This window comes from Cyclopterus lumpus, chromosome 15 (assembly GCF_009769545.1).
Source record: "Cyclopterus lumpus isolate fCycLum1 chromosome 15, fCycLum1.pri, whole genome shotgun sequence".
Classification (NCBI taxonomy): Eukaryota; Metazoa; Chordata; class Actinopteri; order Perciformes; family Cyclopteridae; genus Cyclopterus; species Cyclopterus lumpus.
Window position 1 is genome coordinate 266,632 of NC_046980.1, and position 27,019 is coordinate 293,650.

Sequence of the window (27,019 nt, forward strand, 5' to 3'; positions counted from 1 at the left end):
TAAGATATTTCAATGTATTTAGCCGTTTCTTATTGAATTGTACATGTGCAATTGTTGAATAAAGAATTATAAAACGGAACAAAGTGGACTTACTTTATATATTCTCCACGGTGCGTCGCCTTCTGTGACATCATCACGCTCCCTGCGTGTAGCCCGTGGAGGCGGAGTCAGAGCCTGTGGGGTTGGTGACGTGTTTAGAGACGGAAACGTCGCTTTTCATCGCTTCTGTGTGAAATAACGTCCGCTAGAGACGAACACAGTGAACCGGGACAATGTCTGCGGGCTCCGGCAACAAAAACACGGAACCGTGGGGAAGCTTCGATGACAACCTTATCCAGGTAAAGCTCATTCACACGCTCACTAACCTGGTAACTAACTAGTTATAACTAGCCTTCTACCGGGAGAATGAACCAATCTAGCATAAGCTAACGACGATAACTGCTGCAGCTAAGCAGGTAAACAAACCTGCATGACGTCATGCAAGTAAACATACCTGCTTCACACAAACCGATTAGTCGCCAGGCAACGAGGTCAACTGATGAACCGGAACACTGTTGCAAATGACTGTACATGCGTGACCTTTGACCCTGGTTGCGTGCAGGGCAGCGGCTCCGCCGTCATCGACATGGAGAACATGGACGACACGTCGGGCTCCAGCTTCGAGGACATGGGGGAGCTGCACCAGAGGATGAAGGAGGAGGAGGAGGTCACCGAGGAGGCCGCCGCCACCGAGGACCACGAGGACGGGGAGTTCCTGGGCATGAAGGGGTTAAAGGGCCAGCTGGGCCGACAGGTGGCGGATGAGGTCAGTCTCCTGGACAGGTGGATTCCACACTCACCTGAGCTGTGGGTTCAGTCAATAACCTCATTCATGCGTTCAGGTGTCTCTCTTACCTGTGTGATGCGTTCAGGTGTCTCTCTTACCTGTGTGATGCGTTCAGGTGTGGCAGGCGGGGAAGCGCCAGGCCTCCAGAGCCTTCAACCTGTACGCCAACATTGACATCCTGCGGCCCTACTTTGACGTGGAGCCCGTGCAGGTGCGCAGCAGGTAGGATTTCCTGTTTCCTCCACTTCCTGTTTCCTGTCAGTCTGATGCTAACTGCTAACTGTCTCCTCTCAGGCTGATGGAGTCCATGATACCTGTCCGCATGATCAACTTCCCCCAGGTACTCCCTCCCACTTCCTGTGTTTCCTAGCTGCATGACACTGATCCTGCTTTGAAAGGATTTTCACAATAAAAGCTTCCGGTTCAGTCCTCTGACAGTTTGTACTTCCTGTAGAAGATTGCAGGTGAGCTGTATGGCCCTCTGATGCTGGTCTTCACTCTGGTGGCGATCCTGCTGCATGGCATGAAGACGTCGGACACCATCATCGTAAGAGCTTCCTGTAGATCAGGTTTCATAATGAATCTCCGTATACACAACCGGTGGCCGGCTCCTGGCTGCTGGGGGCTCCTGGTGGCTCCTGGTGGCTGCTGGGGGCTCCTGGTGGCTGCTGGGGGCTCCTGGTGGCTTCTGAGGGCTCCTGGTGGCTTCTGAGGGCTCCTGGTGGCTGCTGGGGGCTCCTGGTGGCTCCTGGTGGCTCCTGGTGGCTGCTGGGGGCTCCTGGGGGCTGCTGAGGGCTCTTGGTGGCTGCTGAGGGCTCCTGGTGGCTTCTGATGGCTCCTGGTGGCTGCTGGGGGCTCCTGGTGGCTGCTGGGGGCTCTTGGTGGCTGCTGAGGGCTCCTGGTGGCTTCTGAGGGCTGCTGGGGGCTCCTGGTGGCTTCTGAGGGCTCCTGGTGGCTCCTGGTGGCTGCTGGGGGCTCCTGGTGGCTGCTGAGGGCTCCTGGTGGCTTCTGAGGGCTCCTGGTGGCTGCTGGGGGCTCCTGGTGGCTTCTGAGGGCTCCTGGTGGCTCCTGGTGGCTGCTGGGGGCTCCTGGTGGCTGCTGAGGGCTCCTGGTGGCTTCTGAGGGCTCCTGGTGGCTGCTGGGGGCTCCTGGTGGCTTCTGAGGGCTCCTGGTGGCTGCTGGGGGCTCCTGGTGGCTCCTGGGGGCTGCTGGGGGCTGCTGGGAGCTCTTGGTGGCTGCTGGGGGCTCTTGGTGGTTCCCGGTTCCCCTATGGTGCCATCAAACATGGAATAAATAAGCTGGAGTTCTGCTCTCTTCATGGAGCAGAATAACCAGATCTAAATGACTCTCTGTATCTAACAGACTAAATGACTCTTGTGTCTTTCAGAGGGAGGGCACCCTGATGGGAACCGCCATAGGAACTTGTTTTGGTTACTGGCTCGGTGTTTCCTCCTTCATCTACTTCCTGGCTTATTTGGTCAACGCTCAGATCACCATGCTGCAGATGCTGTCCCTGCTGGTCAGTGGCAGTACTGCAAGTACTCACAGTACACACACAGTACCGCTAGTACACAGACAGTACTACAAGTACACACACAGTACTGCAAGTACACACACAGTACACACACAATACTGCAAGTATTTACACAGTATAAACACAGTACTGGAAGTATTCACACAGTACACACACAGTACTACAAGTACACACACAGTACTGCAAGTACACACACAGTACACACACAATACTGCAAGTATTCACACAGTATGCACACAGTACTGGAAGTATTCACACAGTACACACACAGTACTACAAGTACACACACTCTCTCCTTCTCTTTATGGAAGAATGTTCAAGTTTTGGAACCACCGTTCCCATGATGCTTTGAGGGATGTAAACAGGAAGTATAATGTTGAGTCAGTGAGTTCTGCTTTGTAGTGACATCACTTCCTCTCTCCTATCGCCAGGGTTATGGTCTGTTTGGGCACTGCGTCGTCCTCCTCGTGTCCTACAACATCCACTTCCACTTCCTGTTCTACGTCCTCTGGCTGCTGTGTGGAGGACTGTCCACTCTGCGCATGGTGAGGACTGCATTTCCCAGCAGCCCCCTGTGGTCCCTCGCCCCCTCCCTCACTGACATGAGTCCTGTCCCCTCAGGTAGCGGCTCTCCTGTCCCGCACGGTGGGACAGACTCCTCGTCTTCTCCTCTGTGGGACTCTGTCTGTCCTCCACATGCTGTTCCTGCTCTACCTCCACTTCGCCTACCACAAGATCGTCGAAGGTCAGAGTCCTCGTCTACTCTACTGAGGTCATGTGACCTGCTGTCAGTGTTTGTCTGTCTTAGTGAGAGTGAGACCTCCCGTCCTCGTTCTTTGTGAGAGTGAGACTTCCCGTCCTGTCTTAGTGAGAGTGAGACTCCCGTCCTGTCTTTGTGAGAGTGAGACCTCCCGTCCTCTGTCTTAGTGAGAGTGAGACCTCCCGTCCTCTGTCTTTGTGAGAGTGAGACCTCCCGTCCTCTGTCTTTGTGAGAGTGAGACCTCCCGTCCTCTGTCTTTGTGAGAGTGAGACCTCCCGTCCTGTCTTAGTGAGAGTGAGACCTCCCGTCCTGTCTTAGTGAGAGTGAGACCTCCCGTCCTGTCTTTGTGAGAGTGAGACTCCCGTCCTCGTTCTTTGTGAGAGTGAGACCTCCCGTCCTGTCTTTGTGAGAGTGAGACCTCCCGTCCTCGTTCTTTGTGAGAGCGAGACTTCCCGTCCTGTCTTAGTGAGAGTGAGACCTCCCGTCCTGTCTTTGTGAGAGTGAGACCTCCCATCCTGTCTTTGTGAGAGTGAGACCTCCCGTCCTCTGTCTTTGTGAGAGTGAGACCTCCCGTCCTCTGTCTTTGTGAGAGTGAGACCTCCCGTCCTGTCTTTGTGAGAGTGAGACCTCCCGTCCTGTCTTAGTGAGAGTGAGACCTCCCGTCCTCGTTCTTTGTGAGAGTGAGACTTCCCGTCCTGTCTTAGTGAGAGTGAGACCTCCCGTCCTGTCTTTGTGAGAGTGAGACCTCCCGTCCTGTCTTTGTGAGAGTGAGACCTCCCGTCCTCTGTCTTTGTGAGAGTGAGACCTCCCGTCCTCTGTCTTTGTGAGAGTGAGACCTCCCGTCCTGTCTTTGTGAGAGTGAGACCTCCCGTCCTGTCTTTGTGAGAGTGAGACCTCCCGTCCTGTCTTAGTGAGAGTGAGACCTCCCGTCCTCGTTCTTTGTGAGAGTGAGACTTCCCGTCCTGTCTTAGTGAGAGTGAGACCTCCCGTCCTGTCTTTGTGAGAGTGAGACCTCCCATCCTGTCTTTGTGAGAGTGAGACCTCCCGTCCTCTGTCTTTGTGAGAGTGAGACCTCCCGTCCTGTCTTTGTGAGAGTGAGACCTCCCGTCCTGTCTTTGTGAGAGTGAGACCTCCCGTCCTCTGTCTTTGTGAGAGTGAGACCTCCCGTCCTGTCTTTGTGAGAGTGAGACCTCCCGTCCTTGCTCTTTGAGAGAGTGAGACCTCCCGCCCTGTCTTTGTGAGAGTGAGACCTCCCGCCCTCTGTCTTTGTGGGAGTGAGACCTCCCGTCCTCTGTCTTTGTGAGAGTGAGACCTCCCGTCCTGTCTTTGTGAGAGTGAGACCTCCCGCCCTCTGTCTTTGTGAGAGTGAGACCTCCCGTCCTCTGTCTTTGTGCGAGTGAGACCTCCCGTCCTCTGTCTTTGTGCGAGTGAGACCTCCCGTCCTGTTTTTGTGAGAGTGAGACCTCCCGTCCTGTCTTAGTGAGAGTGAGACCTCCCGTCCTCGTTCTTTGTGAGAGTGAGACTTCCCGTCCTGTCTTAGTGAGAGTGAGACCTCCCGTCCTGTCTTAGTGAGAGTGAGACCTCCCGTCCTGTCTTTGTGAGAGTGAGACCTCCCGTCCTCTGTCTTTGTGAGAGTGAGACCTCCCGTCCTGTTTTAGTGAGAGTGAGACCTCCCGTCCTCTGTCTTTGTGAGAGTGAGACCTCCCGTCCTGTCTTTGTGAGAGTGAGACCTCCCGTCCTCTGTCTTTGTGAGAGTGAGACCTTCCGTCCTCTGTCTTTGTGAGAGTGAGACCTCCCGTCCTGTCTTTGTGAGAGTGAGACCTCCCGCCCTCTGTCTTTGTGAGAGTGAGACCTCCCGTCCTCTGTCTTTGTGCGAGTGAGACCTCCCGTCCTCTGTCTTTGTGCGAGTGAGACCTCCCATCCTGTCTTTGTGAGAGTGAGACCTCCCGTCCTCGTTCTTTGTGAGAGTGAGACCTCCCGTCCTCTGTCTTAGTGAGAGTGAGACCTCCCGTCCTGTCTTAGTGAGAGTGAGACCTCCCGTCCTGTCTTAGTGAGAGTGAGACCTCCCGTCCTCTGTCTTTGTGCGAGTGAGACCTCCCGTCCTCTGTCTTAGTGAGAGTGAGACCTCCCGTCCTGTCTTAGTGAGAGTGAGACCTCCCGTCCTGTCTTTGTGAGAGTGAGACCTCCCGTCCTCTGTCTTTGTGAGAGTGAGACCTCCCGTCCTGTTTTAGTGAGACCTCCCGTCCTCTGTCTTTGTGAGAGTGAGACCTCCTGTCCTGTCTTAGTGAGAGTGAGACCTCCCGTCCTCGTTCTTTGAGAGAGTGAGACCTGCCGTCTTGTCTTTGTGAGAGTGAGACCTCCCATCCTCAGTCTTTGTGAGAGTGAGACCTCCCGTCCTGTCTTTGTGAGAGTGAGACCTCCCGTCCTGTCTTAGTGAGAGTGAGACCTCCCGTCCTCGTTCTTTGTGAGAGTGAGACTTCCCGTCCTGTCTTTGTGAGAGTGAGACCTCCCGTCCTGTCTTTGTGAGAGTGAGACCTCCCGTCCTCTGTCTTTGTACAAGTGAGAACTCCCGCCCTCTGTCTTTGTGAGAGTGAGACCTCCCGTCCTGTCTTTGTGAGAGTGAGACCTCCCGTCCTCGTTCTTTGTGAGAGTGAGACCTCCCGTCCTCTGTCTTTGTGAGAGTGAGACCTCCCGTCCTGTTTTAGTGAGAGTGAGACCTCCCGTCCTCTGTCTTTGTGAGAGTGAGACCTCCCGTCCTGTCTTAGTGAGAGTGAGACCTCCCGTCCTCGTTCTTTGAGAGAGTGAGACCTGCCGTCTTGTCTTTGTGAGAGTGAGACCTCCCATCCTCAGTCTTTATGAGAGTGAGACCTCCCGTCCTGTCTTTGTGAGAGTGAGACCTCCCGTCCTGTCTTTGTGAGAGTGAGACCTCCCGTCCTCGTTCTTTGAGAGAGTGAGACCTCCCGCCCTGTCTTTCTGAGAGTGAGACCTCCCGTCCTCTGTCTTTGTGAGAGTGAGACCTCCCGTCCTCAGTCTTTGTGAGAGTGAGACCTCCCGTCCTCAGTCTTTGTGAGAGTGAGACCTCCAGTCCTCTGTCTTTGTGAGAGTGAGACCTCCCGTCCTCTGTCTTTGTGAGAGTGAGACCTCCTGTCCTGTCTTAGTGAGAGTGAGACCTCCCGTCCTCGTTCTTTGAGAGAGTGAGACCTGCCGTCTTGTCTTTGTGAGAGTGAGACCTCCCATCCTCAGTCTTTGTGAGAGTGAGACCTCCCGTCCTGTCTTAGTGAGAGTGAGACCTCCCGTCCTCGTTCTTTGAGAGAGTGAGACCTGCCGTCTTGTCTTTGTGAGAGTGAGACCTCCCATCCTCAGTCTTTATGAGAGTGAGACCTCCCGTCCTGTCTTTGTGAGAGTGAGACCTCCCGTCCTGTCTTTGTGAGAGTGAGACCTCCCGTCCTCGTTCTTTGAGAGAGTGAGACCTCCCGCCCTGTCTTTCTGAGAGTGAGACCTCCCGCCCTCTGTCTTTGTGAGAGTGAGACCTCCCGTCCTCAGTCTTTGTGAGAGTGAGACCTCCCGTCCTCAGTCTTTGTGAGAGTGAGACCTCCAGTCCTCTGTCTTTGTGAGAGTGAGACCTCCCGTCCTCTGTCTTTGTGAGAGTGAGACCTCCCGTCCTGTCTTAGTGAGAGTGAGACCTCCCGTCCTCGTTCTTTGAGAGAGTGAGACCTGCCGTCTTGTCTTTGTGAGAGTGAGACCTCCCATCCTCAGTCTTTGTGAGAGTGAGACCTCCCGTCCTGTCTTTGTGAGAGTGAGACCTCCCATCCTGTCTTTGTGAGAGTGAGACCTCCCATCCTCAGTCTTTGTGAGAGTGAGACCTCCCGTCCTGTCTTTGTGAGAGTGAGACCTCCCATCCTGTCTTTGTGAGAGTGAGACCTCCCGTCCTCTGTCTTTGTGAGAGTGAGACCTCCCGTCCTCGTTCTTTGTGCGAGTGAGACCTCCCGTCCTGTCTTTGTGAGAGTGAGACCTCCCGTCCTGTCTTAGTGAGAGTGAGACCTCCCGTCCTCGTTCTTTGTGAGAGCGAGACTTCCCGTCCTGTCTTTGTGAGAGTGAGACCTCCCGTCCTGTCTTTGTGAGAGTGAGACCTCCCGTCCTGTCTTAGTGAGAGTGAGACCTCCCGTCCTCGTTTTTTGTGAGAGTGAGACCTCCCGTCCTGTCTTAGTGAGAGTGAGACCTCCCGTCCTCTGTCTTTGTGCGAGTGAGAACTCCCGCCCTCTGTCTTTGTGAGAGTGAGACCTCCCGTCCTGTCTTTGTGAGAGTGAGACCTCCCGTCCTGTCTTTGTGAGAGTGAGACCTCCCGTCCTCTGTCTTTGTACAAGTGAGAACTCCCGCCCTCTGTCTTTGTGTGAGTGAGACCTCCCGTCCTCTGTCTTAGTGAGAGTGAGACCTCCCGTCCTGTCTTAGTGAGAGTGAGACCTCCCGTCCTGTCTTTGTGAGAGTGAGACCTCCCGTCCTGTTTTAGTGAGAGTGAGACCTCCCGTCCTCTGTCTTTGTGAGAGTGAGACCTCCCGTCCTGTCTTAGTGAGAGTGAGACCTCCCGTCCTCGTTCTTTGAGAGAGTGAGACCTGCCGTCTTGTCTTTGTGAGAGTGAGACCTCCCATCCTCAGTCTTTATGAGAGTGAGACCTCCCGTCCTGTCTTTGTGAGAGTGAGACCTCCCGTCCTGTCTGTGTGAGAGTGAGACCTCCCGTCCTCGTTCTTTGAGAGAGTGAGACCTCCCGCCCTGTCTTTCTGAGAGTGAGACCTCCCGCCCTCTGTCTTTGTGAGAGTGAGACCTCCCGTCCTCAGTCTTTGTGAGAGTGAGACCTCCCGTCCTCAGTCTTTGTGAGAGTGAGACCTCCCGTCCTCTGTCTTTGTGAGAGTGAGACCTCCCGTCCTCTGTCTTTGTGAGAGTGAGACCTCCCGTCCTCGTTCTTTGTGCGAGTGAGACCTCCCGTCCTGTCTTTGTGAGAGTGAGACCTCCCGTCCTGTCTTAGTGAGAGTGAGACCTCCCGTCCTCGTTCTTTGTGAGAGCGAGACTTCCCGTCCTGTCTTAGTGAGAGTGAGACCTCCCGTCCTGTCTTTGTGAGAGTGAGACATCCCGTCCTGTCTTAGTGAGAGTGAGACCTCCCGTCCTCGTTTTTTGTGAGAGTGAGACCTCCCGTCCTGTCTTAGTGAGAGTGAGACCTCCCGTCCTCTGTCTTTGTGCGAGTGAGAACTCCCGCCCTCTGTCTTTGTGAGAGTGAGACCTCCCGTCCTGTCTTTGTGAGAGTGAGACCTCCCGTCCTGTCTTTGTGAGAGTGAGACCTCCCGTCCTGTCTTAGTGAGAGTGAGACCTCCCGTCCTCTGTCTTTGTGAGAGTGAGACCTCCCGCCCTCTGTCTTTGTGAGAGTGAGACCTCCCGTCCTGTCTTTGTGAGAGTGAGACCTCCCGTCCTGTCTTTGTGAGAGTGAGACCTCCCGTCCTCTGTCTTTGTACAAGTGAGAACTCCCGCCCTCTGTCTTTGTGAGAGTGAGACCTCCCGTCCTGTCTTTGTGAGAGTGAGACCTCCCGTCCTCGTTCTTTGTGAGAGTGAGACCTCCCGTCCTCTTTCTTTGTGAGAGTGAGACCTCCCGTCCTGTCTTAGTGAGAGTGAGACCTCCCGTCCTCGTTCTTTGAGAGAGTGAGACCTGCCGTCTTGTCTTTGTGAGAGTGAGACCTCCCATCCTCAGTCTTTATGAGAGTGAGACCTCCCGTCCTGTCTTTGTGAGAGTGAGACCTCCCGTCCTGTCTTTGTGAGAGTGAGACCTCCCGTCCTCGTTCTTTGAGAGAGTGAGACCTCCCGCCCTGTCTTTCTGAGAGTGAGACCTCCCGCCCTCTGTCTTTGTGAGAGTGAGACCTCCCGTCCTCAGTCTTTGTGAGAGTGAGACCTCCCGTCCTCAGTCTTTGTGAGAGTGAGACCTCCAGTCCTCTGTCTTTGTGAGAGTGAGACCTCCCGTCCTCTGTCTTTGTGAGAGTGAGACCTCCCGTCCTCGTTCTTTGTGCGAGTGAGACCTCCCGTCCTGTCTTTGTGAGAGTGAGACCTCCCGTCCTGTCTTAGTGAGAGTGAGACCTCCCGTCCTCGTTCTTTGTGAGAGCGAGACTTCCCGTCCTGTCTTAGTGAGAGTGAGACCTCCCGTCCTGTCTTTGTGAGAGTGAGACCTCCCGTCCTGTCTTAGTGAGAGTGAGACCTCCCGTCCTCGTTTTTTGTGAGAGTGAGACCTCCCGTCCTGTCTTAGTGAGAGTGAGACCTCCCGTCCTCTGTCTTTGTGCGAGTGAGAACTCCCGCCCTCTGTCTTTGTGAGAGTGAGACCTCCCGTCCTGTCTTTGTGAGAGTGAGACCTCCCGTCCTGTCTTTGTGAGAGTGAGACCTCCCGTCCTGTCTTAGTGAGAGTGAGACCTCCCGTCCTCTGTCTTTGTGCGAGTGAGAACTCCCGCCCTCTGTCTTTGTGAGAGTGAGACCTCCCGTCCTGTCTTTGTGAGAGTGAGACCTCCCGTCCTGTCTTAGTGAGAGTGAGACCTCCCGTCCTGTCTTAGTGAGAGTGAGACCTCCCGTCCTGTCTTTGTGAGAGTGAGACTCCCGTCCTCGTTCTTTGTGAGAGTGAGACCTCCCGTCCTGTCTTTGTGAGAGTGAGACCTCCCGTCCTCGTTCTTTGTGAGAGCGAGACTTCCCGTCCTGTCTTAGTGAGAGTGAGACCTCCCGTCCTGTCTTTGTGAGAGTGAGACCTCCCATCCTGTCTTTGTGCGAGTGAGACCTCCCGTCCTCTGTCTTTGTGAGAGTGAGACCTCCCGTCCTCTGTCTTTGTGAGAGTGAGACCTCCCGTCCTGTCTTTGTGAGAGTGAGACCTCCCGTCCTGTCTTAGTGAGAGTGAGACCTCCCGTCCTCGTTCTTTGTGAGAGTGAGACTTCCCGTCCTGTCTTAGTGAGAGTGAGACCTCCCGTCCTGTCTTTGTGAGAGTGAGACCTCCCGTCCTGTCTTTGTGAGAGTGAGACCTCCCGTCCTCTGTCTTTGTGAGAGTGAGACCTCCCGTCCTCTGTCTTTGTGAGAGTGAGACCTCCCGTCCTGTCTTTGTGAGAGTGAGACCTCCCGTCCTGTCTTTGTGAGAGTGAGACCTCCCGTCCTGTCTTAGTGAGAGTGAGACCTCCCGTCCTCGTTCTTTGTGAGAGTGAGACTTCCCGTCCTGTCTTAGTGAGAGTGAGACCTCCCGTCCTGTCTTTGTGAGAGTGAGACCTCCCATCCTGTCTTTGTGAGAGTGAGACCTCCCGTCCTCTGTCTTTGTGAGAGTGAGACCTCCCGTCCTGTCTTTGTGAGAGTGAGACCTCCCGTCCTGTCTTTGTGAGAGTGAGACCTCCCGTCCTCTGTCTTTGTGAGAGTGAGACCTCCCGTCCTGTCTTTGTGAGAGTGAGACCTCCCGTCCTTGCTCTTTGAGAGAGTGAGACCTCCCGCCCTGTCTTTGTGAGAGTGAGACCTCCCGCCCTCTGTCTTTGTGGGAGTGAGACCTCCCGTCCTCTGTCTTTGTGAGAGTGAGACCTCCCGTCCTGTCTTTGTGAGAGTGAGACCTCCCGCCCTCTGTCTTTGTGAGAGTGAGACCTCCCGTCCTCTGTCTTTGTGCGAGTGAGACCTCCCGTCCTCTGTCTTTGTGCGAGTGAGACCTCCCGTCCTGTTTTTGTGAGAGTGAGACCTCCCGTCCTGTCTTAGTGAGAGTGAGACCTCCCGTCCTCGTTCTTTGTGAGAGTGAGACTTCCCGTCCTGTCTTAGTGAGAGTGAGACCTCCCGTCCTGTCTTAGTGAGAGTGAGACCTCCCGTCCTGTCTTTGTGAGAGTGAGACCTCCCGTCCTCTGTCTTTGTGAGAGTGAGACCTCCCGTCCTGTTTTAGTGAGAGTGAGACCTCCCGTCCTCTGTCTTTGTGAGAGTGAGACCTCCCGTCCTGTCTTTGTGAGAGTGAGACCTCCCGTCCTCTGTCTTTGTGAGAGTGAGACCTTCCGTCCTCTGTCTTTGTGAGAGTGAGACCTCCCGTCCTGTCTTTGTGAGAGTGAGACCTCCCGCCCTCTGTCTTTGTGAGAGTGAGACCTCCCGTCCTCTGTCTTTGTGCGAGTGAGACCTCCCGTCCTCTGTCTTTGTGCGAGTGAGACCTCCCATCCTGTCTTTGTGAGAGTGAGACCTCCCGTCCTGTCTTAGTGAGAGTGAGACCTCCCGTCCTCGTTCTTTGTGAGAGTGAGACCTCCCGTCCTCTGTCTTAGTGAGAGTGAGACCTCCCGTCCTGTCTTAGTGAGAGTGAGACCTCCCGTCCTGTCTTAGTGAGAGTGAGACCTCCCGTCCTCTGTCTTTGTGCGAGTGAGACCTCCCGTCCTCTGTCTTAGTGAGAGTGAGACCTCCCGTCCTGTCTTAGTGAGAGTGAGACCTCCCGTCCTGTCTTTGTGAGAGTGAGACCTCCCGTCCTCTGTCTTTGTGAGAGTGAGACCTCCCGTCCTGTTTTAGTGAGACCTCCCGTCCTCTGTCTTTGTGAGAGTGAGACCTCCTGTCCTGTCTTAGTGAGAGTGAGACCTCCCGTCCTCGTTCTTTGAGAGAGTGAGACCTGCCGTCTTGTCTTTGTGAGAGTGAGACCTCCCATCCTCAGTCTTTGTGAGAGTGAGACCTCCCGTCCTGTCTTTGTGAGAGTGAGACCTCCCGTCCTGTCTTAGTGAGAGTGAGACCTCCCGTCCTCGTTCTTTGTGAGAGTGAGACTTCCCGTCCTGTCTTAGTGAGAGTGAGACCTCCCGTCCTGTCTTTGTGAGAGTGAGACCTCCCGTCCTCTGTCTTTGTACAAGTGAGAACTCCCGCCCTCTGTCTTTGTGAGAGTGAGACCTCCCGTCCTGTCTTTGTGAGAGTGAGACCTCCCGTCCTCGTTCTTTGTGAGAGTGAGACCTCCCGTCCTCTGTCTTTGTGAGAGTGAGACCTCCCGTCCTGTTTTAGTGAGAGTGAGACCTCCCGTCCTCTGTCTTTGTGAGAGTGAGACCTCCCGTCCTGTCTTTGTGAGAGTGAGACCTCCCGTCCTCGTTCTTTGAGAGAGTGAGACCTGCCGTCTTGTCTTTGTGAGAGTGAGACCTCCCATCCTCAGTCTTTATGAGAGTGAGACCTCCCGTCCTGTCTTTGTGAGAGTGAGACCTCCCGTCCTGTCTTTGTGAGAGTGAGACCTCCCGTCCTCGTTCTTTGAGAGAGTGAGACCTCCCGCCCTGTCTTTCTGAGAGTGAGACCTCCCGCCCTCTGTCTTTGTGAGAGTGAGACCTCCCGTCCTCAGTCTTTGTGAGAGTGAGACCTCCCGTCCTCAGTCTTTGTGAGAGTGAGACCTCCAGTCCTCTGTCTTTGTGAGAGTGAGACCTCCCGTCCTCTGTCTTTGTGAGAGTGAGACCTCCTGTCCTGTCTTAGTGAGAGTGAGACCTCCCGTCCTCGTTCTTTGAGAGAGTGAGACCTGCCGTCTTGTCTTTGTGAGAGTGAGACCTCCCATCCTCAGTCTTTGTGAGAGTGAGACCTCCCGTCCTGTCTTTGTGAGAGTGAGACCTCCCATCCTGTCTTTGTGAGAGTGAGACCTCCCATCCTCAGTCTTTGTGAGAGTGAGACCTCCCGTCCTGTCTTTGTGAGAGTGAGACCTCCCATCCTGTCTTTGTGAGAGTGAGACCTCCCGTCCTCTGTCTTTGTGAGAGTGAGACCTCCCGTCCTCGTTCTTTGTGCGAGTGAGACCTCCCGTCCTGTCTTTGTGAGAGTGAGACCTCCCGTCCTGTCTTAGTGAGAGTGAGACCTCCCGTCCTCGTTCTTTGTGAGAGCGAGACTTCCCGTCCTGTCTTAGTGAGAGTGAGACCTCCCGTCCTGTCTTTGTGAGAGTGAGACCTCCCGTCCTGTCTTAGTGAGAGTGAGACCTCCCGTCCTCGTTTTTTGTGAGAGTGAGACCTCCCGTCCTGTCTTAGTGAGAGTGAGACCTCCCGTCCTCTGTCTTTGTGAGAGTGAGAACTCCCGCCCTCTGTCTTTGTGAGAGTGAGACCTCCCGTCCTGTCTTTGTGAGAGTGAGACCTCCCGTCCTGTCTTTGTGAGAGTGAGACCTCCCGTCCTCTGTCTTTGTACAAGTGAGAACTCCCGCCCTCTGTCTTTGTGAGAGTGAGACCTCCCGTCCTGTCTTTGTGAGAGTGAGACCTCCCGTCCTCGTTCTTTGTGAGAGTGAGACCTCCCGTCCTCTGTCTTTGTGAGAGTGAGACCTCCCGTCCTGTTTTAGTGAGAGTGAGACCTCCCGTCCTCTGTCTTTGTGAGAGTGAGACCTCCCGTCCTGTCTTAGTGAGAGTGAGACCTCCCGTCCTCGTTCTTTGAGAGAGTGAGACCTGCCGTCTTGTCTTTGTGAGAGTGAGACCTCCCATCCTCAGTCTTTATGAGAGTGAGACCTCCCGTCCTGTCTTTGTGAGAGTGAGACCTCCCGTCCTGTCTTTGTGAGAGTGAGACCTCCCGTCCTCGTTCTTTGAGAGAGTGAGACCTCCCGCCCTGTCTTTCTGAGAGTGAGACCTCCCGCCCTCTGTCTTTGTGAGAGTGAGACCTCCCGTCCTCAGTCTTTGTGAGAGTGAGACCTCCCGTCCTCAGTCTTTGTGAGAGTGAGACCTCCAGTCCTCTGTCTTTGTGAGAGTGAGACCTCCCGTCCTCTGTCTTTGTGAGAGTGAGACCTCCCGTCCTCGTTCTTTGTGCGAGTGAGACCTCCCGTCCTGTCTTTGTGAGAGTGAGACCTCCCGTCCTGTCTTAGTGAGAGTGAGACCTCCCGTCCTCGTTCTTTGTGAGAGCGAGACTTCCCGTCCTGTCTTAGTGAGAGTGAGACCTCCCGTCCTGTCTTTGTGAGAGTGAGACCTCCCGTCCTGTCTTAGTGAGAGTGAGACCTCCCGTCCTCGTTTTTTGTGAGAGTGAGACCTCCCGTCCTGTCTTAGTGAGAGTGAGACCTCCCGTCCTCTGTCTTTGTGCGAGTGAGAACTCCCGCCCTCTGTCTTTGTGAGAGTGAGACCTCCCGTCCTGTCTTTGTGAGAGTGAGACCTCCCGTCCTGTCTTTGTGAGAGTGAGACCTCCCGTCCTGTCTTAGTGAGAGTGAGACCTCCCGTCCTCTGTCTTTGTGCGAGTGAGAACTCCCGCCCTCTGTCTTTGTGAGAGTGAGACCTCCCGTCCTGTCTTTGTGAGAGTGAGACCTCCCGTCCTGTCTTTGTGAGAGTGAGACCTCCCGTCCTCTGTCTTTGTACAAGTGAGAACTCCCGCCCTCTGTCTTTGTGAGAGTGAGACCTCCCGTCCTGTCTTTGTGAGAGTGAGACCTCCCGTCCTCGTTCTTTGTGAGAGTGAGACCTCCCGTCCTCTGTCTTTGTGAGAGTGAGACCTCCCGTCCTGTCTTAGTGAGAGTGAGACCTCCCGTCCTCGTTCTTTGAGAGAGTGAGACCTGCCGTCTTGTCTTTGTGAGAGTGAGACCTCCCATCCTCAGTCTTTATGAGAGTGAGACCTCCCGTCCTGTCTTTGTGAGAGTGAGACCTCCCGTCCTGTCTTTGTGAGAGTGAGACCTCCCGTCCTCGTTCTTTGTGAGAGTGAGACCTCCCGCCCTGTCTTTCTGAGAGTGAGACCTCCCGCCCTCTGTCTTTGTGAGAGTGAGACCTCCCGTCCTCAGTCTTTGTGAGAGTGAGACCTCCCGTCCTCAGTCTTTGTGAGAGTGAGACCTCCAGTCCTCTGTCTTTGTGAGAGTGAGACCTCCCGTCCTCTGTCTTTGTGAGAGTGAGACCTCCCGTCCTCGTTCTTTGTGCGAGTGAGACCTCCCGTCCTGTCTTTGTGAGAGTGAGACCTCCCGTCCTGTCTTAGTGAGAGTGAGACCTCCCGTCCTCGTTCTTTGTGAGAGCGAGACTTCCCGTCCTGTCTTAGTGAGAGTGAGACCTCCCGTCCTGTCTTTGTGAGAGTGAGACCTCCCGTCCTGTCTTTGTGAGAGTGAGACCTCCCGTCCTGTCTTAGTGAGAGTGAGACCTCCCGTCCTCTGTGTTTGTGAGAGTGAGACCTCCCGCCCTCTGTCTTTGTGAGAGTGAGACCTCCCGTCCTGTCTTTGTGAGAGTGAGACCTCCCGTCCTGTCTTTGTGAGAGTGAGACCTCCCGTCCTCTGTCTTTGTACAAGTGAGAACTCCCGCCCTCTGTCTTTGTGAGAGTGAGACCTCCCGTCCTGTCTTTGTGAGAGTGAGACCTCCCGTCCTCGTTCTTTGTGAGAGTGAGACCTCCCGTCCTCTGTCTTTGTGAGAGTGAGACCTCCCGTCCTGTTTTAGTGAGAGTGAGACCTCCCGTCCTCTGTCTTTGTGAGAGTGAGACCTCCCGTCCTGTCTTAGTGAGAGTGAGACCTCCCGTCCTCGTTCTTTGAGAGAGTGAGACCTGCCGTCTTGTCTTTGTGAGAGTGAGACCTCCCATCCTCAGTCTTTATGAGAGTGAGACCTCCCGTCCTGTCTTTGTGAGAGTGAGACCTCCCGTCCTGTCTTTGTGAGAGTGAGACCTCCCGTCCTCGTTCTTTGAGAGAGTGAGACCTCCCGCCCTGTCTTTCTGAGAGTGAGACCTCCCGCCCTCTGTCTTTGTGAGAGTGAGACCTCCCGTCCTCAGTCTTTGTGAGAGTGAGACCTCCCGTCCTCAGTCTTTGTGAGAGTGAGACCTCCAGTCCTCTGTCTTTGTGAGAGTGAGACCTCCCGTCCTGTCTTTGTGAGAGTGAGACCTCCCGTCCTCGTTCTTTGTGAGAGTGAGACCTCCCGTCCTCTGTCTTTGTGAGAGTGAGACCTCCCGTCCTGTCTTAGTGAGAGTGAGACCTCCCGTCCTCGTTCTTTGAGAGAGTGAGACCTGCCGTCTTGTCTTTGTGAGAGTGAGACCTCCCATCCTCAGTCTTTATGAGAGTGAGACCTCCCGTCCTGTCTTTGTGAGAGTGAGACCTCCCGTCCTGTCTTTGTGAGAGTGAGACCTCCCGTCCTCGTTCTTTGAGAGAGTGAGACCTCCCGCCCTGTCTTTCTGAGAGTGAGACCTCCCGCCCTCTGTCTTTGTGAGAGTGAGACCTCCCGTCCTCAGTCTTTGTGAGAGTGAGACCTCCCGTCCTCAGTCTTTGTGAGAGTGAGACCTCCAGTCCTCTGTCTTTGTGAGAGTGAGACCTCCCGTCCTCTGTGTTTGTGAGAGTGAGACCTCCCGTCCTCGTTCTTTGTGCGAGTGAGACCTCCCGTCCTGTCTTTGTGAGAGTGAGACCTCCCGTCCTGTCTTAGTGAGAGTGAGACCTCCCGTCCTCGTTCTTTGTGAGAGCGAGACTTCCCGTCCTGTCTTAGTGAGAGTGAGACCTCCCGTCCTGTCTTTGTGAGAGTGAGACCTCCCGTCCTGTCTTTGTGAGAGTGAGACCTCCCGTCCTGTCTTAGTGAGAGTGAGACCTCCCGTCCTCTGTCTTTGTGAGAGTGAGAACTCGCGCCCTCTGTCTTTGTGAGAGTGAGACCTCCCGTCCTGTCTTTGTGAGAGTGAGACCTCCCGTCCTGTCTTTGTGAGAGTGAGACCTCCCGTCCTCTGTCTTTGTACAAGTGAGAACTCCCGCCCTCTGTCTTTGTGAGAGTGAGACCTCCCGTCCTGTCTTTGTGAGAGTGAGACCTCCCGTCCTCGTTCTTTGTGAGAGTGAGACCTCCCGTCCTCTGTCTTTGTGAGAGTGAGACCTCCCGTCCTGTTTTAGTGAGAGTGAGACCTCCCGTCCTCTGTCTTTGTGAGAGTGAGACCTCCCGTCCTGTCTTAGTGAGAGTGAGACCTCCCGTCCTCGTTCTTTGAGAGAGTGAGACCTGCCGTCGTGTCTTTGTGAGAGTGAGACCTCCCATCCTCAGTCTTTATGAGAGTGAGACCTCCCGTCCTGTCTTTGTGAGAGTGAGACCTCCCGTCCTGTCTTTGTGAGAGTGAGACCTCCCGTCCTCGTTCTTTGAGAGAGTGAGACCTCCCGCCCTGTCTTTCTGAGAGTGAGACCTCCCGCCCTCTGTCTTTGTGAGAGTGAGACCTCCCGTCCTCAGTCTTTGTGAGAGTGAGACCTCCCGTCCTCAGTCTTTGTGAGAGTGAGACCTCCAGTCCTCTGTCTTTGTGAGAGTGAGAACTCCCGTCCTCTGTCTTTGTGAGAGTGAGACCTCCTGTCCTGTCTTAGTGAGAGTGAGACCTCCCGTCCTCGTTCTTTGAGAGAGTGAGACCTGCCGTCTTGTCTTTGTGAGAGTGAGACCTCCCATCCTCAGTCTTTGTGAGAGTGAGACCTCCCGTCCTGTCTTTGTGAGAGTGAGACCTCCCATCCTGTCTTTGTGAGAGTGAGACCTCCCAACCTCAGTCTTTGTGAGAGTGAGACCTCCCGTCCTCTCTTTGTGAGAGTGAGACCTCCCGTCCTGTCTTTGTGAGAGTGAGACCTCCCATCCTCAGTCTTTGTGAGAGTGAGACCTCCCGTCCTGTCTTTGTGAGAGTGAGACCTCCCATCCTGTCTTTGTGAGAGTGAGACCTCCCGTCCTGTTTTAGTGAGAGTGAGACCTCCCGTCCTCGTTCTTTGAGAGAGTGAGACCTCCCGCCCTGTCTTTCTGAGAGTGAGACCTCCCGTCCTCTGTCTTTGTGAGAGTGAGACCTCCCGTCCTCAGTCTTTGTGAGAGTGAGACCTCCAGTCCTCTGTCTTTGTGAGAGTGAGACCTCCCGTCCTCTGTCTTTGTGAGAGTGAGACCTCCTGTCCTGTCTTAGTGAGAGTGAGACCTCCCGTCCTCGTTCTTTGAGAGAGTGAGACCTGCCGTCTTGTCTTTGTGAGAGTGAGACCTCCCATCCTCAGTCTTTGTGAGAGTGAGACCTCCCGCCCTGTCTTTGTGAGAGTGAGACCTCCCGTCCTCGTTCTTTGAGAGAGTGAGACCTCCCGCCCTGTCTTTCTGAGAGTGAGACCTCCCGTCCTCGTTCTTTGAGAGAGTGAGACCTGCCGTCTTGTCTTTGTGAGAGTGAGACCTCCCATCCTCAGTCTTTATGAGAGTGAGACCTCCCGTCCTGTCTTTGTGAGAGTGAGACCTCCCGTCCTGTTTTTGTGAGAGTGAGACCTCCCGTCCTCGTTCTTTGAGAGAGTGAGACCTGCCGTCTTGTCTTTCTGAGAGTGAGACCTCCCGCCCTCTGTCTTTGTGAGAGTGAGACCTCCCGTCCTCTGTCTTTGTGAGAGTGAGACCTCCCGTCCTCAGTCTTTGTGAGAGTGAGACCTCCAGTCCTCTGTCTTTGTGAGAGTGAGACCTCCCATCCTGTCTTTGAGAGAGTGAGACCTCCCATCCTGTCTTTGTGAGAGTGAGACCTCCCGTCCTGTCTTTGTGAGAGTGAGACCTCCCGTCCTCGTTCTTTGAGAGAGTGAGACCTCCCGTCCTGTCTTTGTGAGAGTGAGACCTCCCGTCCTCGTTCTTTGTGAGAGTGAGACCTCCCGTCCTCTGTCTTTGTGAGAGTGAGACCTCCCGTCCTGTCTTAGTGAGAGTGAGACCTCCCGTCCTCTGTCTTTGTGAGAGTGAGACCTCCAGTCCTCTGTCTTTGTGAGAGTGAGACCTCCCATCCTGTCTTTGTGAGAGTGAGACCTCCCGTCCTGTCTTTGTGAGAGTGAGACCTCCCGTCCTCTGTCTTTGTGAGAGTGAGACCTCCCATCCTCAGTCTTTGTGAGAGTGAGACCTCCAGTCCTCTGTCTTTGTGAGAGTGAGACCTCCCGTCCTCTGTCTTTGTGAGAGTGAGACCTCCCGTCCTCTGTCTTTGTGAGAGTGAGACCTCCCGTCCTGTCTTAGTGAGAGTGAGACCTCCCGTCCTCTGTCTTTGTGAGAGTGAGACCTCCCGTCCTGTCTTAGTGAGAGTGAGACCTCCCGTCCTCGTTCTTTGAGAGAGTGAGACCTGCCGTCTTGTCTTTGTGAGAGTGAGACCTCCCATCCTCAGTCTTTGTGAGAGTGAGACCTCCAGTCCTCTGTCTTTGTGAGAGTGAGACCTCCCGTCCTGTCTTTGTGAGAGTGCGACCTCCCGTCCTCGTTCTTTGTGAGAGTGAGACCTCCCGTCCTCTGTCTTTGTGAGAGTGAGACCTCCCGTCCTCTGTCTTTGTGAGAGTGAGACCTCCCGTCCTGTCTTAGTGAGAGTGAGACCTCCCGTCCTCTGTCTTTGTGAGAGTGAGACCTCCCGTCCTGTCTTAGTGAGAGTGAGACCTCCCGTCCTCGTTCTTTGAGAGAGTGAGACCTGCCGTCTTGTCTTTGTGAGAGTGAGACCTCCCATCCTCAGTCTTTGTGAGAGTGAGACCTCCAGTCCTCTGTCTTTGTGAGAGTGAGACCTCCCGTCCTGTCTTTGTGAGAGTGCGACCTCCCGTCCTCGTTCTTTGTGAGAGTGAGACCTCCCGTCCTCAGTCTTTGTGAAAGTGAGACCTCCCGTCCTCGTTCTTTGTGAAAGTGAGACCTCCCGTCCTCGTTCTTTGTGAAAGTGAGACCTCCCGTCCTGTCTTTGTGAGAGTGAGACCTCCCGTCCTCAGTCTTTGTGAGAGTGAGACCTCCCGTCCTCGTTCTTTGTGAAAGTGAGACCTCCCGTCCTGTCTTTGTGAGAGTGAGACCTCCCGTTCTCGTTCTTTGTGAGAGTGAGACCTCCCGTCCTGTCTTTGTGAGAGTGAGACCTCCCGTCCTCGTTCTTTGTGAGAGTGAGACCTCCCGTCCTCGTTCTTTGTGAGAGTGAGACTTCCCGTCCTGTCTTTGTGAGAGTAAGACCTCCCGTCCTCGTTCTTTGTGAGAGTGAGACCTCCCGTCCTGTCTTAGTGAGAGTGAGACCTCCCGTCCTTGTTCTTTGTGAGAGTGAGACCTCCCATCCTCGTTCTTTGTGAGAGTGAGACCTCCCGTCCTCTGTCTTTGTGAGAGTGAGACCTCCCGTCCTCGTTCTTTGTGCGAGTGAGACCTCCCGTCCTCCGTCTTTGTGAGAGTGAGACCTCCCGTCCTCGTTCTTTGTGAGAGTGAGACCTCCCGTCCTCGTTCTTTGTGAGAGTGAGACTTCCCGTCCTGTCTTTGTGAGAGTAAGACCTCCCGTCCTCGTTCTTTGTGAGAGTGAGACCTCCCGTCCTGTCTTAGTGAGAGTGAGACCTCCCGTCCTTGTTCTTTGTGAGAGTGAGACCTCCCATCCTCGTTCTTTGTGAGAGTGAGACCTCCCGTCCTCTGTCTTTGTGAGAGTGAGACCTCCCGTCCTCGTTCTTTGTGCGAGTGAGACCTCCCGTCCTCCGTCTTTGTGAGAGTGAGACCTCCCGTCCTCGTTATTTGAGAGAGTGAGACCTCCCGCCCTGTCTTTGTGAGAGTGAGACCTCCCGTCCTGTCTTAGTGAGAGTGAGACCTCCCGTCCTCTGTCTTTGTGAGAGTGAGACCTCCCGTCCTGTCTTAGTGAGAGTGAAACCTCCCGTCCTCAGTCTTTGTGAGAGTGAGACCTCCCGTCCTCGTTCTTTGTGAAAGTGAGACCTCCCGTCCTGTCTTTGTCAGAGTGAGACCTCCCGTTCTCGTTCTTTGTGAGAGTGAGACCTCCCGTCCTGTCTTTGTGAGAGTGAGACCTCCCGTCCTCGTTCTTTGTGAGAGTGAGACCTCCCGTCCTGTCTTTGTGAGAGTGAGACCTCCCGTCCTCGTTCTTTGTGAGAGTGAGACTTCCCGTCCTGTCTTTGTGAGAGTAAGACCTCCCGTCCTCGTTCTTTGTGAGAGTGAGACCTCCCGTCCTGTCTTAGTGAGAGTGAGACCTCCCGTCCTTGTTCTTTGTGAGAGTGAGACCTCCCATCCTCGTTCTTTGTGAGAGTGAGACCTCCCGTCCTCTTTTTTTGAGAGTGAGACCTCCCGTCCTCGTTCTTTGTGCGAGTGAGACCTCCCGTCCTCCGTCTTTGTGAGAGTGAGACCTCCCGTCCTCGTTCTTTGAGAGAGTGAGACCTCCCGCCCTGTCTTTGTGAGAGTGAGACCTCCCGTCCTCTGTCTTTGTGAGAGTGAGACCTCCCGTCCTCTGTCTTTGTGAGAGTGAGACCTCCCGTCCTGTCTTTGTGAGAGTGAGACCTCCCGTCCTCTGTCTTTGTGAGAGTGAGACCTCCTGTCCTGTCTTAGTGAGAGTGAGACCTCCCGTCCTCGTTCTTTGACAGAGTGAGACCTGCCGTCTTGTCTTTGTGAGAGTGAGACCTCCCATCCTCAGTCTTTGTGAGAGTGAGACCTCCCGTTCTCGTTCTTTGTGAAAGAGTGAGACCTCTCATCCTCGTTCTTTGTGAGAGTGAGACCTCCCGTCCTGTCTTAGTGAGAGTGAAACCTCCCGTCCTCAGTCTTTGTGAGAGTGAGACCTCCCGTCCTCGTTCTTTGTGAAAGTGAGACCTCCCGTCCTGTCTTTGTCAGAGTGAGACCTCCCGTTCTCGTTCTTTGTGAGAGTGAGACCTCCCGTCCTGTCTTTGTGAGAGTGAGACCTCCCGTCCTCGTTCTTTGTGAGAGTGAGACCTCCCGTCCTGTCTTTGTGAGAGTGAGACCTCCCGTCCTCGTTCTTTGTGAGAGTGAGACCTCCCGTCCTGTCTTTGTGAGAGTAAGACCTCCCGTCCTCGTTCTTTGTGAGAGTGAGACCTCCCGTCCTGTCTTAGTGAGAGTGAGACCTCCCGTCCTTGTTCTTTGTGAGAGTGAGACCTCCCATCCTCGTTCTTTGTGAGAGTGAGACCTCCCGTCCTCTTTTTTTGAGAGTGAGACCTCCCGTCCTCGTTCTTTGTGCGAGTGAGACCTCCCGTCCTCCGTCTTTGTGAGAGTGAGACCTCCCGTCCTCGTTCTTTGAGAGAGTGAGACCTCCCGCCCTGTCTTTGTGAGAGTGAGACCTCCCGTCCTCTGTCTTTGTGAGAGTGAGACCTCCCGTCCTCTGTCTTTGTGAGAGTGAGACCTCCCGTCCTGTCTTTGTGAGAGTGAGACCTCCCGTCCTCTGTCTTTGTGAGAGTGAGACCTCCTGTCCTGTCTTAGTGAGAGTGAGACCTCCCGTCCTCGTTCTTTGACAGAGTGAGACCTGCCGTCTTGTCTTTGTGAGAGTGAGACCTCCCATCCTCAGTCTTTGTGAGAGTGAGACCTCCCGTTCTCGTTCTTTGTGAAAGAGTGAGACCTCTCATCCTCATTGCGCGCCGGAGTGAGACTTCTTGTCCTCGTTCCCTGTTCTTGTTCCGTGTCAGAGTGAGATCTCTTGTCATTTTGGTTTCAGGGCTGCTGGACTCTCTGGAAGGACCCAACATGGTTCCCATGCAGCGGGTGGCCAGAGACGTGCCTGAACTGACCATAAATGCCACAGTAAGGAGCCTGGTGCCCCTACTGAGGGCCCACTGAGGGGTCCACTGAGGGTCCACTGAGGGCCCACTGAGGGGTCCACTGAGGGTCCACTGAGGGCCCACTGAGGGGTCCACTGAGGGGCCCACTGAGGGGTCCACTGAGGGCCCACTGAGGGGTCCACTGAGGGGCCCACTGAGGGGTCCACTGAGGGGTCCACTGAGGGGTCCACTGAGGGGCCCACTGAGGGTCCACTGAGGGGTCCACTGAGGGGGCCCTGAAATATCTTCATGTCTGTACCTTCTTTATTCTTTCGGTCTGTCATATTTTCCTGGTCGGTCGTATTTATACTTTCTGAACAAAAACTCAATAAACTGCTTTAACTTTAAACTTATCTTCACATGTAAACATTTCTGTTTGTACAATTTACTTCATATTTTAATGTGTTATACTCGAATAGTATAATAGACTTCTTATATACTATAAGGTAGTGCAACGGATGATACAACCTTTATTTTGAAAGGCATATCATAACGAGAAGAAAGATATTCTTTAAATGGATCAATAAAACATGATGATGATGATGATGATGATGATGATGATGATGAACTATCCTGGAAGTCAGTATTTGTTTGTTTGTTTTGTAAAAAATAAACAAAATGAAGGGGAAGTCCCGGAACTCGTTCATTGTTTAAAGGATCCGTTATGGTCGATCTATTATTCATTAGTCAGGTGGTCGGTCTGCTCCAATCAGAGGCCGAGGAGTCTGAGCTTCATCCAATCAGAGCAGAGAAAGAATAACGTTTCCACAGCGTTGTACTTGCGACCACGATCAGGTCCCGTTGGACACCACGCACAGTACGTGCGTCTGACGTCACCGCGCAGAGCAGACAGGATGAAGGTGTATTTCTGCGGGAGCATCCGCGGCGGCCGCGAGGACGCGCACGTTTACCGGAGGATCGTCCAGAAGCTGCAGAGCTACGGGAGCGTGCTGACCGAGCACGTGAGCTGCAGCGAGATCAGCGAGAAAGGTCTCACGCGCACACGCGCACGCGCACACGCGTAATTAACTGACTGAGCTGATCAGAATAAGTTGGACTGATCAAACGATCAATACGTTGAGTCAGCCGTTGTATCTGGGATGATTGACACTTGTTGCTGCTGTGCTGTGATTGGACAGGAGAGGACGCGGTAGGAGGAGACCGAGCCATTCATGACCGGGACGTGCGCTGGCTCCGGGAGTGTGACGGTGAGACGGACAGGCATCAATAGAGTGATCATGAATCAATATTGACCTTTGACCTCTGTGTTTAGTGGTCGTTGCCGAGGTAACTCAGCCGTCTCTGGGCGTCGGGTACGAGCTCGGCCGAGCCGTTACCATGGAGACGAAGGTCCTCTGTCTGTTCAGACCAGCGTCAGGACGAAGTGAGGACACTTCCTGTTTCCTTCCTCCTTCCTGCTTCCTTCATGTTTTCCTTTCCTCCTTCCTCTTTCCTTCCTATAATAATAATAATAATACAACAACAACAACAACAACAACAACAATCTCTATCCTCTTTAACACCACTTCCTGTTTCAGGTCTGTCGGCGATGATTCGCGGTGCTGAAGACAGCGATCGGTTTGTGGTGAAAGATTACAAAGAAGACGAAGTTGAGAACGTTCTGGAAGAGTTCTTCAACCGCCTGAAGAACCAGAAGAAAGCCCGAGGAGAACCTGAGGAGAACCTGAACATCTGCATTTAAAAACAACTTCCTGGTTCAATTATTTTAAGAATGAATTTACTGCAATAATAAAAGTGTTTCTAAATAAAAAAAGGACTGAGGTTCTGGTTTTCATGGTTCTGTTCTGAGAACCAGATGATTGACAGGTGGTGTGATGTCAACTATTAATTATTCACAGAGCAGTTTGATCAAAAGATCGGATACACACACACACTTGACACACATTTCTGACGCTATTAAAACAATGTTATGGCAGACGCTCGTTCTGCTAATTAAAGTGAGAAAAATAAATGTTTTTTAAATAGTTTTATTGAAGTCTTAAAGCTGCATTCTCTCTCCTGACCACCAGGGGGCAACTCCTCTGGTTGTCTAGAAGTCTATGCTTCATGTGTTAAAGCTGCATCCTCTCTCCTGACCACCAGGGGGCAACTCCTCTGGTTGTATAGAAGTCTATGCTTCATGTGTTAAAGCTGCATTCTCTCCTGACCACCAGGGGGCGACTCCTCTGGTTGTATAGAAGTCTATGCTTCATGTGTTAAAGCTGCATTCTCTCTCCTGACCACCAGGGGGCGACTCCTCTGGTTGTATAGAAGTCTATGCTTCATGTGTTAAAGCTGCATTCTCTCTCCTGACCACCAGGGGGCGACTCCTCTGGTTGTATAGAAGTCTATGCTTCATGTGTTAAAGCTGCATTCTCTCTCCTGACCACCAGGGGGTGACTCCTCTGGTTGTATAGAAGTCTATGCTTCATGTGTTAAAGCTGCATTCTCTCTCCTGACCACCAGGGGGCAACTCCTCTGGTTGTATAGAAGTCTATGCTTCATGTGTTAAAGCTGCATTCTCTCCTGACCACCAGGGGGCGACTCCTCTGGTTGTATAGAAGTCTATGCTTCATGTGTTAAAGCTGCATTCTCTCTCCTGACCACCAGGGGGCGACTCCTCTGGTTGTATAGAAGTCTATGCTTCATGTGTTAAAGCTGCATTCTCTCTCCTGACCACCAGGGGGCGACTCCTCTGGTTGTATAGAAGTCTATGCTTCATGTGTTAAAGCTGCATTCTCTCTCCTGACCACCAGGGGGTGACTCCTCTGGTTGTATAGAAGTCTATGCTTCATGTGTTAAAGCTGCATTCTCTCCTGACCACCAGGGGGCAACTCCTCTGGTTGTATAGAAGTCTATGCTTCATGTGTTAAAGCTGCATTCTCTCCTGACCACCAGGGGGCAACTCCTCTGGTTGTATAGAAGTCTATGCTTCATGTGTTAAAGCTGCATTCTCACTCCTGACCACCAGGGGGCGACTCCTCTGGTTGTATAGAAGTCTATGCTTCATGTGTTAAAGCTGCATTATCTCTAGTGACCACCAGGGGGTGACTCCTCTGGTTGTATAGAAATCTATGCTTCATGTGTTAAAGATGCATTCTCTCTACTGACCACCAGGGGGCGACTCCTCTGGTTTTAAAGAAGTCTATGCTTCATACAGCAACGGCTGTATGCCCTGGTGTATATTTGGATAGCTTTTCTCCCATTAACCTAGACCAATTGTCCTCAATGGTTTCTACTTCTAAACCGTCTACCTGTCTCTTAGACCCCATCCCAACGAGGCTGCTTAAAGACGTGTTGCCTTTAGTTGGCACCTCTCTGCTGGATATTGTTAATGTGTCTTTGCTAACAGGCCATGTACCACATTCCTTCAAAGTAGCTGTAATTAAACCTCTCCTGAAGAAGACCACTCTTAATCCAGAGGTGTTGGCTAACTACAGACCGATCTCTAACCTTCCCTTCCTCTCTAAGATCCTTGAGAAAGTAGGACTCATCTCTGTACTGGTCTTGTTAGACCTTAGTGCTGATAAAGGACTCATCTCTGTACTGGTCTTGTTAGACCTTAGTGCTGATAAAGGACTCATCTCTGTACTGGTCTTGTTAGACCTTAGTGCTGATAAAGGACTCATCTCTGTACTGGTCTTGTTAGACCTTAGTGCTGATAAAGGACTCATCTCTGTACTGGTCTTGTTAGACCTTAGTGCTGATAAAGGACTCATCTCTGTACTGGTCTTGTTAGACCTTAGTGCTGATAAAGGACTCATCTCTGTACTGGTCTTGTTAGACCTTAGTGCTGATAAAGGACTCATCTCTGTACTGGTCTTGTTAGACCTTAGTGCTGATAAAGGACTCATCTCTGTACTGGTCTTGTTAGACCTTAGTGCTGATAAAGGACTCATCTCTGTACTGGTCTTATTAGACCTTAGTGCTGATAAAGGACTCATCTCTGTACTGGTCTTGTTAGACCTTAGTGCTGATAAAGGACTCATCTCTGTACTGGTCTTGTTAGACCTTAGTGCTGATAAAGGACTCATCTCCGTACTGGTCTTGTTAGACCTTAGTGCTGATAAAGGACTCATCTCCGTACTGGTCTTGTTAGACCTTAGTGCTGATAAAGGACTCATCTCTGTACTGGTATTATTAGACCTTAGTGCTGCGTTCGACACCATTGATCATGACATCCTATTACAGAGACTGGATCAGTCGATTGGCATTTCAGGTACCGCACTAAGTTGGTTTAAATCCTATTTATCAGATCAATCTCAATCTGTATTTGTAAACGATGAAGCCTCAAAGACCACCAACGTTAATCACGGAGTTCCACAAGGTTCTGTTCTTGGACCAATTTTATTTACCTTATATATGCTTCCTTTGGGCAACATTATCAGGAAACACTGCATAAACTTTCATTGCTATGCAGATGATACTCAATTATATCTATCGATCAAACCAGAGGAGACCAACCAGCTGGCTAAAATTCAAGAATGTCTTAAAGACATAAAAACATGGATGACCTGCAACTTCCTGATGTTAAACTCAGACAAAACTGAAGTTATTTTA

At 52.9% G+C, this 27,019-nt stretch overlaps 2 protein-coding genes across 2 annotated transcripts; both read left to right on the plus strand.

Moving 5' to 3' along the window:
* The first annotated feature begins 50 nt into the window (after positions 1-50).
* yipf3 (Yip1 domain family, member 3) lies at positions 51-23,117 on the plus strand. Its single transcript, XM_034551343.1, has 9 exons — positions 51-338; positions 602-805; positions 942-1,048; positions 1,121-1,166; positions 1,281-1,373; positions 2,214-2,345; positions 2,792-2,905; positions 2,982-3,105; positions 22,357-23,117. The coding sequence occupies exons 1-9, from the start codon at positions 273-275 to the stop codon at positions 22,476-22,478; spliced, it is 1,008 nt and encodes a 335-aa protein (XP_034407234.1). The 5' UTR covers positions 51-272; the 3' UTR covers positions 22,479-23,117.
* A 92-nt stretch (positions 23,118-23,209) lies between these two features.
* dnph1 (2'-deoxynucleoside 5'-phosphate N-hydrolase 1) lies at positions 23,210-24,285 on the plus strand. The gene is made up of 4 exons (XM_034551344.1): positions 23,210-23,449; positions 23,599-23,667; positions 23,733-23,843; positions 23,998-24,285. Exons 1-4 carry the CDS (start codon positions 23,314-23,316, stop codon positions 24,159-24,161), a joined length of 480 nt encoding a protein of 159 aa, XP_034407235.1. The 5' UTR covers positions 23,210-23,313; the 3' UTR covers positions 24,162-24,285.
* The last annotated feature ends 2,734 nt before the right edge of the window (positions 24,286-27,019 follow it).